Source organism: Scyliorhinus torazame, chromosome 12, assembly GCF_047496885.1.
Source record: "Scyliorhinus torazame isolate Kashiwa2021f chromosome 12, sScyTor2.1, whole genome shotgun sequence".
Lineage (NCBI taxonomy): Eukaryota > Metazoa > Chordata > Chondrichthyes > Carcharhiniformes > Scyliorhinidae > Scyliorhinus > Scyliorhinus torazame.
The window spans coordinates 191,555,928-191,566,172 of record NC_092718.1 but is presented as its reverse complement, the minus strand read 5'-3'; the positions used below and the strand labels follow the sequence as shown (position 1 = coordinate 191,566,172).

Here is a 10,245-nt window from a genome sequence, read left to right as displayed (position 1 = left end):
AAAACCGATCTATCTCTGTCTTAAAGACACTCGGTGATTTGGCCTCCACAGCCTTCTGCGGCAAAGAGTTCCACAGATTCATCACCCTCTGGCTGAAGAAATTCCTTCTCATCTCTGTTTTAAAGGATTGTCCCTTTAGTCTGAGATTGTGTCCTCTGCTTCTAGTTTTTCCTACAAGTGGAAACATCCTCTCCACGTCCACTCTATCCAGGCCACGCAGTATCCTGTAAGTTTCAATAAGATCCACCCTCATCCTTCTAAACTCCAACAAGTACAGACCCAGAGTCCTCAACCATTCCTCATTTGACAAGCTCTTCATTCCAGGCATCATTCTTGTGAACCTCCTCTGGACCCTTTCCACGGCCAGCCCAACCTTCCTTAGATACGGGGCCCAAAACTGCTCCCAATACACCAAATGGGGTCTGACCAGAGCCTTATATAGCCTCAGAAGTACATCCCTGGTCTTGTATTCTAGCCCTCTCGACATGAATGCTAACATTGCATTTGCCTTCCTAACTGCTGACTGAACCTACACGTTAACCTTAAAAGAATCGTGAACAAGGACTCCCAAGTCCCTTTGTGCTTCTGATTTCCTAAGCATCTTCCCATTCAGAAAATACGCCCCATTTCTCTTTCCAAAGTGCATAACCTCACACTTTTCCACATTGTATTCCATCTGCCACTTCTTTGCCCACTCTCCTAGCCTGTCCAAGTCCTTCTGCAGCCCGCCTGTTTCCTCAATACTACCTGCCCCTCTACAGATCTTTGTATCATCTGCAAACCTAGCAACAGTGCCTCGAGTTCCTTCCTTCATATCAGTAATGTATATTGTGAAAAGTTGTGGTCCCAGCACCGACCCCTGAGGTACACCACTAGTCATACTGAAAAAGGCCCCTTTATCCCCACCCTCTGCCTTCTGCCAGTCAGCCAATCCTCTATCCATGCCAGGGTCTTATCCTTAAACCATGGGCTCTTAACATATTTTACAGTCTCCCATGCGGCATCCTGTCAAAGGCCTTCTGGAAATCTAAATAAATCACGTCCACTGGTTCTCCTTTGTCTAACTTCCTTGTTATTTCCTCAAAGAACTCTAACAGATTTGCCTGACGTGACTGCCCCTTGTCGAAGCCGTGCTGATTCAGTCCTATTTTACCATGCACTTCCAAGTACTACACAATCTCATCTTCAATAATGGACTCTAAAATCTTACCAATGACCGAAGTCAGGCTAACCGGCCTATAATTTCCCATCTTCTGCCTGCCTCCCTTCTTAAACAGGGGTGTTACATTAGACACTTTCCAGTCCTCTTTTCCCCTTCCTGCCTCCAGTGATCCCTGAAAGATCATCGCCAATACCTCCACAATCTCATGAGCTATCTCTTTTAGAATGCTAGGGTGTAGTCCATCCGGTCCAGGTGGTTTATCCACCTTCAGATCTTTGTTTCCTAGAACCGTGAAGACTGATGCAAAGTAACTAGTCAGTTCATCTGCCATTTCTTTGTTTCCTATTATTACTTCTCCAGCCAGTTTCCAGTGATCCAATGTCTATTTTTTGCCTCTCTTACCTTTTATATATTGAAAACTCTTCCCACCTTCCTTTACATTACTAGCTAGCTTGCACTCATACTTCATCTTCTCCCCCCCCTTATTGCTTTTTTAGTTGTCCTCTGCTTGCTTTTATAAGACCATAAGACATAGGAGCGGAAGGCCATTCGGCCCATCGAGTCCACTCCATCATTCAATCACGGCTGATTTCAACTCCATTTACCCGCTCTCTCTCCATAGCCCTTAATTCCTCGAGAAATCAAGAATTTATCAACTTCTGTCTCAAAGACACTCAACGTCCCGGCCTCCACCGCCCTCTGTGGCAATGAATTCCACAGACCCACCACTCTCTGGCTGAAGAAATGTCTCCTCATCTCTGTTCTAAAGTGACTCCCTTTTATTCGAAGGCTGTGCCCCCGGGACCTAGTCTCCCCTGCTAATGGAAACAACTTCCCTACGTCCACCCTATCTAAGCCATTCATTATCTTGTAAGTTTCTATTAGATCTCCCCTCAACCTCCTAAACTCCAATGAATATAATCCCAGGATCCTCAGACGTTCATCGTATGTTAGGCCTACCATTCCTGGGATCATCCGTGAGAATCTCCGCTGGACCCGCTCCAGTGCCAGTATGTCCTTCCGGAGGTGTGGGGCCCAAAATTGCTCACAGTATTCTAAATGGGGCCTATTTTAAAGGCTTCCCACTAATCCTCACCACTTTGTATGCTTTTTCTTTAGCTTTTATGCTGTCCTTGACTTCCCTCGTTAGCCATGGATGCCTGGTCCTCCCCTTAGCATGTTTTCTCCTCCTTGGGATGAATTTCTGTTGTGCCTCCCAAATAACCCCCCAAAACATCTGCCATTGCTGTTTCACGGTCTTCCCTGCTCGGCTCCTTTTCCAATCAACTCTGGCCAGCTCCTCCCTCATGTCCTTGTAGTTACCCTTATTTAACTGGACCCCAGTAAGGAGCTGACATTCTTAAGTTGGGCAAGCCTGAAGAACTTTTAAAAGGGCTCAGGCAATATCGATTAATGAAACATATTTCTTCCCATTGCGATGATCCATGCACATCCTAAATTTGCTCCCATTTTCACAAAGTAATTATGAATGCCCAAGTGAGTTGAAGTGTTTGAACAAGCAAACCAAATGAGTTGGCAGATTTATTTTGAGGGGAAACGGATTAAGCACACTGCCCACTGTACTTCTTGGAGGTAGGTTTTTGTAGCAGTCCCGCCTTGCACCATTATGCTTTATTTTTTGCACGGCAGGTCACTGCAAGTGAAAGTTGACAATGTCACTGGCAGGGAAATCTGGGCATCTGGGACTTGAGGGAATAAAGGCAAGCAATGGTGCATCTCATTAGCCTATTACATCATGATTTAAAAAAAAAAGAGTATCCAATTATTTTTTTCCAATTAAGGGGCAATTTAGCAGGGGCAGTTTAGCATGGCCAATCCACCTACCCTGCACATCTTTGGGTTGTGGGGGTGAAACCCACGCAGACACGGGAGAATGTGCAAACTCCACATGGACAGTGACGCAGGACCGGGATTCAAACCTGGGTCCTCAGCTCTGTAGCCATTACATCATGAAACTAGCAATTCAATGCCTCAGGTGATGCAAATTAAAGTGAAGGAAATTCACTGACAAGTCAGGTTTAGAAAAAAATGCAAAAAGTAAAAATGTAACATTTAAAAAAGTTTGCAACATACTCCCCATGCTTGTAATAGTTAGTTTTCAGAGCCAGAGAGAATGTTTGACAGTAATTAACAATCAATTGTTAAAAGGATATTTAAAAATGGACAAGACATACTTTACAATGAGTTTTATTTTTTCCACTGTGCAAATACAATAATTTCACATTATTCAGTATTGAACAGTGAATCGAACAGTGAGATGCAGTGGTCAAAAAGCTAACGGTGGAGCTGCTCAACTCAGATAGCAATTTTTGGTTGAGTGTGTTACAAAATAAGTGGGGTAGGTTTTCCAGTATTTAAAGTAATCCTTTAAAGTATTAAATTTCCTTTGGGAATAAAAGTTTTGATTTGGAGAGTAAAACAGATTCCCTCAAGTGACATTTCGAACAAAAGTTTAATTGAATACAGTTTTGTACTTGGAAAAACCTGGAACCTACCTTTGGAGTAGGACATTATATGCTGATTAACTTACGCTGGCAAAATATTTAATCTTGAAGTTTTGCGAACCGAGATGTCACAGGCAACCGTTGAACTTTTATGGGATTTCAGTCATTAAAATATTGAAACATGAATGTCTTGGTGTATTTGCTTTATTCATGGAAAGATACAACAGACATCAAGAATGGAAAGCATGATATGGTTTAAATTTCCTTGAGATGCAAATACAACTTAACGCTCATTTATTAAACCATAAAACTTTAAATTATTGAAATAATAGAATGTAAAGAGAATCCCATTGTTTTCCATATATTTCCCATCATGGGTAATCAGTGGGAAAAGCCATTCTCACAAATAAAATAACGAATAAGTAGATTTAAGATATTATCAATTATGTAGGTTTAAACATATTTTTCTTCAGTGTAAAATGGAACAGAATTACATTATATTTCAAAGCATAATACAGTCCCAGTGTGCATAAAACCGCCTTCAGTGCACAGCCCAAGCTTGCTCACATTTAACCTAATTACAACTCTGCAAATTCAGATGCTTTTGCAGGTCAGATAGCTGTGCCATAGCGGATTTACTAAAATTGCATATGGCTAAGTTTGTACCTGCTTGCTTGTTGCAGTTGCAAAATGCACGTATAATAAGATTTGAATTCACAGTACTTTTACAAAAGCTTTTTAGTTAACTAGGTGAAGAATGTATTGAAAATGTCAACTCTCCTCAGGGTGACATAATTCAAGATTGTGTCAAATTATTCCATAATGCAAAATAATTAAATACAAAATGAAGCTCTCATGGATCACTCATTTTGGATAGACATGTATGCTTCCTGTTCTGAAGTCATATCCGACTCAAAACATTAACTGTTTCTCTCTCTCCCTATAGATGCTGCCAGATCTGAGTATTTCCACCCTTTGCTTTTATTTCAGATTTCCAGCATCCGCAGTATTTTGCTTTTATTTTAATATGTTCTTCCTACTTGATCGAAATCACTCCCTTGTCAAACTATTGATGTCCAACATTTCAATGTCATTAAGGCAAGTCCTTGGTTTCATAAGCCTTTGCAATCCATTAATTTCAGTGCTTGTAATATTGTGAATTATAATGATTAATTTGGTAAACAAGACATCACATTAGGCCAAATGCTTATTAAAGTAGCACAAGTATACCCTAAATATGTCTCATGCATAAATCATTACCAACTTCCCACTTTTCAACGGAAAACATCACCCTCTCGCTATGAAAGTAACTTCCCTACTTGCTTTATTATAAAAAAGCCAAGTTGAAAACAAGAATTTGGACAATGTACTAGCTCTAAAATTGCATTAACCTACATTTAAACCTTATTGCCTTGGGTTCAAGCACTTTTCATCCAGGTATGGCCTTGTTTCAGAGAAGGCATCCAATTTCAGGAATGAAATACTACAGGTAAAGGAGGATGATAATATTCCCACTAACATTTTTCCATAAACAAAATAAATATTTAATACAGACTGGCTACAAGCTCCCTTTGGTTAAATATCTTGGATAATACCCAAGGATATATTTCATCAAGGCCTTCGATTATTTCTGAGCCATGTTTCTGAAAGGGCTTTAAAACACATTATTGACAAATGCGATACAAGGGAGTAATTTAATGTAGGTTGGGTGCCATTTTGCCTGAACAATGAAAAATATAGAGCACATAAGTTAGAATCTTTCAAAGGAATAATATGAAGGCATTCAGGTGACTTAACAGATCTAAAAATGGTACATTTATTCCATTCACTACATCATTCCTTACAAATGGAATGTGTGGGGTGGTTTTCTGCTTGTAGTAAAAGCCACAGGATAGACTGTTGGCTGGGTGAGTTGAGTTGAGCTGAAGTACTATCGTACCAAGTGATTTGGATCACAGCAGCATATTTCATTTCAGTACCTGCTGTAGGGAAACAGTGTACCATGTATATATTACTACAACTGCTGCAGATCAAATTACATTGCACAATGGCGCTCGAGATCAGGTGACTCGGTACAATTGTCAGAGCCTAGCTTCCATCTGTCAGATCATTTGGTGCTGCAAAGGAAAACTGAACATGGAATAAACCCACTATTATATGTATGTGTATATACATACAAACATACATTTATTAACACACCATCGGAATTCAGATTTTGTAAGTTGATTAAACTCGATCTGGGATTATGCAATTCCCTTTACATACTATATGGCTTTGAAATACAGGTGCAGAAGTTAAGCTATTTGTGGTTGAACCATTTCATTTTTCAAGTGCTTATTAGGTCACTGAAATATATTGTTCTGATTTGATAAGTTAAAAAATAACCAGAATGTGAGAAAGTGTCATGAAAACTAAATGCTCTTTTTATTTAAAGGGAAAAGGATCTTATTAAATCAAGTACAATTTAAATTATCTTTTCCCACCAGAACATGCTGGTGATCACCACAAGCATAAAAAAACAATTTTGCATATACCCACTTATGTACACCATTATAGTATATGAAGCATTTGCATTTGTCAAGCAGGTGATAACCAGTATGCTTTACAGTTATCCATTACTTAACGGTTACAAATGTTCTGAAATTCGAGCTCTGTAGAAATTAAAATTAGGTGGTCTGTAAACTGGCATTTCTTTGCACATGTGCAAATCCCAGTAGGGGTGGGATATGCACTCACTGGTTCAGCCATTTGTCATAGTACACAAGCCCATCGGCCTATTCCATTCCAGAGTTCCAGTGATTTCCCTTGGGTTTCTGTAAGCATCACACTTCCTGTTGTATGGGCAATACTGAGTGTCACAGACATTCCGAAAATAGCCAATACATAGCCTAGAAAAAAAAATCCCTAGCTAATAGCTGTTTGGTGTAGGGAAACACTGAAAATAGCAGACCCAGCTAAAATGGGATTAAAGTTCAAATGCTGTTCATTTTGTCCTCCTCTACCGATCCATTTCATCTAGCAATGGGGTGGCGTCACCAGCGATGGACATCGGGGTCCCTTCAATCATGGGACTTGGTGATGGCCGAGGAGTCATCTTTGCTTTCTGTTTTCGTCTTTCCTGTTCTTTTTCCTGCAGCCACTGTTCTGCTATTTTACCCCAGTCAACTGCAGTATGAGCAGTTGAAGTCCTAAGGCAAAGGATGAGAAAGTGTTAATCTTCTTGAATCCATGCTGTAGCAGTGTGAAATTTTGCTTAAGCTGTAAACCATGCATAAATCCAACACATATTTCAATCACGAGCATGAACTGAATGCCTGAGATTGGGACATGGCTGCATGTGGGTGGCAGATGTAAACCTGTATCCATTCTCTGTCTGAGCTTCGTAATTGATAATTAATTGCTATTTTAAGGTTGTTTCATGACTGATTAAAATGTTTAACTTCCCATTTTGATGTGCAAGACAATCCCAATCTTTGAAAGGTAAATAGTACAGACCATGGGCACATTTTTATCTTAGCATTCGGAGCATATGGTTTGGCATGTCAGTGGGAGTAAACACTTACAACATGCTCGAATTTACCATTCCTGGATCTAAAAGAATGGCCTCACATCTGCCCACATTGAATTTAATGCCACAGCTTTCCCCACTTACTTTAAAAAAAAAAAATTTAGAGTACCCAATTTTTTCCAGTTAAGGGGCAATTTAGCATCGCCCATCCACTTACCATGTACATCTTTTGGTTTGTGGGGGTGAGACCCCTGCAGACATGGGGAGAATGTGCAAACTCCACACGGACAGTCACCCACCCGGTCCTCGGCGCCGTGAGGCGCTAACCACTGCGCCACCGTGCTGCCCCACATTTCCCACTTGCGTAACTGTTCCATGACCCCAAGCAACGTCCTACTCCAATCTGCACTAATTACTGTACCCTTTAAACTAGTGCCAATAAACTCTCCAAAAGTACTCACTTTGGCTGTGACCTTTGTCGGGTTGTAGCTGGTGGTACAACAGTAGTTTGAGGTGTAGCATTACCATGGTACTGAGGTGTGGTCATTGGTTGCTGACTTGGTGTTGTGTATGAGTAGCTTGGAGTCAACAACGGTGTTGTTAATGGCTGCTGTGCAGGAGTGGCAAAAACCTGGAACAGGATAAACGCATAATCAGGTTCAATTAAAAGGCAGACAATAGCCAATTAGAAAATAATTGTGATTACACCATTCTTGTTAATATTTTAACCAAGGTAACTTACATGTTGCTCCAAAGCTCAGTACAACTAGAGTAAAATATACAAGCATGTACACCCCTGGATATCTATGCCCCTTAAAGAGATGGTGAAAAATTAAATTGCAGAAAACACAATAACTGAAGATTTTAATGTCATTTGTATTTTGGATTGATAAAATATTGCATTATAATAAAATAAGAACAATCCAGTGAGCATCTGCACAAGCTATGGCGTGAGAGCAGAACAATGGGGATTCACTTGAGTAGACCTGTACCTTCAGTGGACTGCAGATATTTCTCTACATTATGGACCAGCTCAGATTGTGCAAGGTCTCCAAAGTGCCAAGCACTTTGTATATGCATGCATAGTATCTGGTAGAAATTGAGGCAACAGGACAATATTTTTAACATCAATTATCATTCTCTGGAAGCAATGATACAGGTTTATTTCACTGTCAGTGCATAGTTCAGAGCTTGGCTGATAATTATTCTGAAGGTATTTCAAATACATCAAACGTGAAGAGGAAGGCTTCCATTTTGTGTGGTGGGTGTTTTGGGTAATGTCTAGAAAGTAGTTAAACTGTGGGACATGGGTGTAACATTCAGGACAAAAAATTTTTAAAAATCAGCACCAACATGATAGTGTTTAAAAAGTTGAAATTAGAAATCTTAAAAGCAGCAACATACATGATAGGCACTGTTTCCTCCATAGCCATATTGACTGGATCCCCACTGTGCTGGCGTAGCATTTGGATTCTGACCCTGTCCGGTAACAGCTGCTATGGCATTGAACATTTGTGTCGTCATGTTCTGTGGGAGCGCATTAACTGCCCGTGTAAGATCTAGCACAGAAAGAAAATTATTGCTTTGTTAATTGCTCTGGATAACAGTTATATACTGATTTAGAGAAAATCCCATTTCATTCGCACACCTGAAGCATAAAAGTAACAAGTTCTATTTTAACTACGCTGAAAAACTTACCAGGTTGAAGATAATAATGAAGGCTTCAATGAAGTTACTGTGAAAAGTCCCAGTCGCCACATTCCGGCGCCTGTTCGGGGAGACTGGTATGGGAATTGAACCCGGCTGCTGCCTTTGTTCTGCATTACAAGCCAGCTATTTAGCCCAGTGTGCTAAACCAGCCAGATAGATTCAGTGTGTGAGCGTATGGCTCTTAATATCAGTTACTGGAAATGCAACTAACATACATTATGACAACCTGAATAAATACCACAAAATGGAACCACTTTTTTTTCAGGTATACATGTCAAAACAAATCAAACCACACCACAAAAATCCAGGCTTATCAGTGTTATTACCCCAATGCCTAACTTTTTTTTGGGGGGGGTTGAGGCCCAGGGCTAGAACGCCTACAAAATCAAACCATACCCAATTCATTCTGCTGCCCACCAGGAAATGACTTTATCAGCTAAATATTAAATAGAATTAGCAAGATGATCTTGTGAGTCACAGATCCTCACCACAGAATATGGGAAACTCGTAGGACAAGAAGTGATATCTGACCCAATCTCCTTCACTGGTTTATTAAAACCACATTAGATAAAGCATCAAGACACTAAACAAAGATTCATCTTTGTTATGTTCCTTCTGGCTAAATAGGAAATACACGGGGCTTGAATGATATTAACAGCAATGATGTTAAGGGAGGTAGTGAGCTGAGGGCACCAAAGTCATACTTCGAAATGAAAAAGTTGCACAAATAAAATTCTCACTGTAACTATCTGTTTTAGTAGCTGAAAATTACAAATTTCCTTGTCATCCAGCATTGTTTAGCAGTGATAAAACTGCAGGGGTATAGTATTATACAATGAGGAATATAAAGTGTCTGATAGTGGTAAAAAGAAAAGCAAGCAATTGTGCACACATACCTGCCAAATTAATATTAGCTGGTGTTGCATCCATAGAGGCAGGTGTTCTGCTGGATCTGCTTGTGCTTGAAGGTGTAATACCTGTAAACAGTGATTACACTTATTTCACTTTTCACAGTGTATATTATCACAATTTAAAATATCATATATGTCAAAGCTTTTTTAAGAGAATAGATTCAGGATATTAAAAGTCAACCACGTCAGCACTTTTGTTACCACTTAATTTCAGCCTGTTATAAAACATGCAGCCGCTGTTTTCAGTTTCCTTTGTTGGCACCTGTGGTCTTACCTGGCACAGGATCCTGGAAATGATCTTTAAACCATCTAAATAGTCCATTCACAGTTGGAAAAACGTGCCCCCTGTAGCGGTATCCTTCTGGTGTCACTGTAACAAACTCCACCCTATAAAATAACATGGTGTTTAGAGTGTAGACAGAAAGCAAAGTAATTAAAATATTTTGGTAAACTAATTTTTTTTAGAATTGCAATATCAGTTTCCTGGTT

General features: G+C 39.9%; 1 protein-coding gene across 1 annotated transcript in view; it reads right to left on the bottom strand.

Moving 5' to 3' along the window:
* Positions 1-3,815: 3,815 nt before the first annotated feature.
* Positions 3,816-10,245, bottom strand: part of supt6h (SPT6 homolog, histone chaperone and transcription elongation factor) — a 100,318-nt gene continuing 93,888 nt past the window's right edge. Inside the window, exons 33-37 of the mRNA XM_072469548.1 lie at positions 10,031-10,143; positions 9,742-9,822; positions 8,540-8,694; positions 7,597-7,766; positions 3,816-6,815 (exon numbers count right to left, since the gene is read on the bottom strand). Of these exons, the coding sequence (XP_072325649.1) occupies positions 6,626-6,815; positions 7,597-7,766; positions 8,540-8,694; positions 9,742-9,822; positions 10,031-10,143 (709 nt within the window). The 3' untranslated portion in view covers positions 3,816-6,625. The remainder of the gene's footprint in view (positions 6,816-7,596; positions 7,767-8,539; positions 8,695-9,741; positions 9,823-10,030; positions 10,144-10,245) is intronic.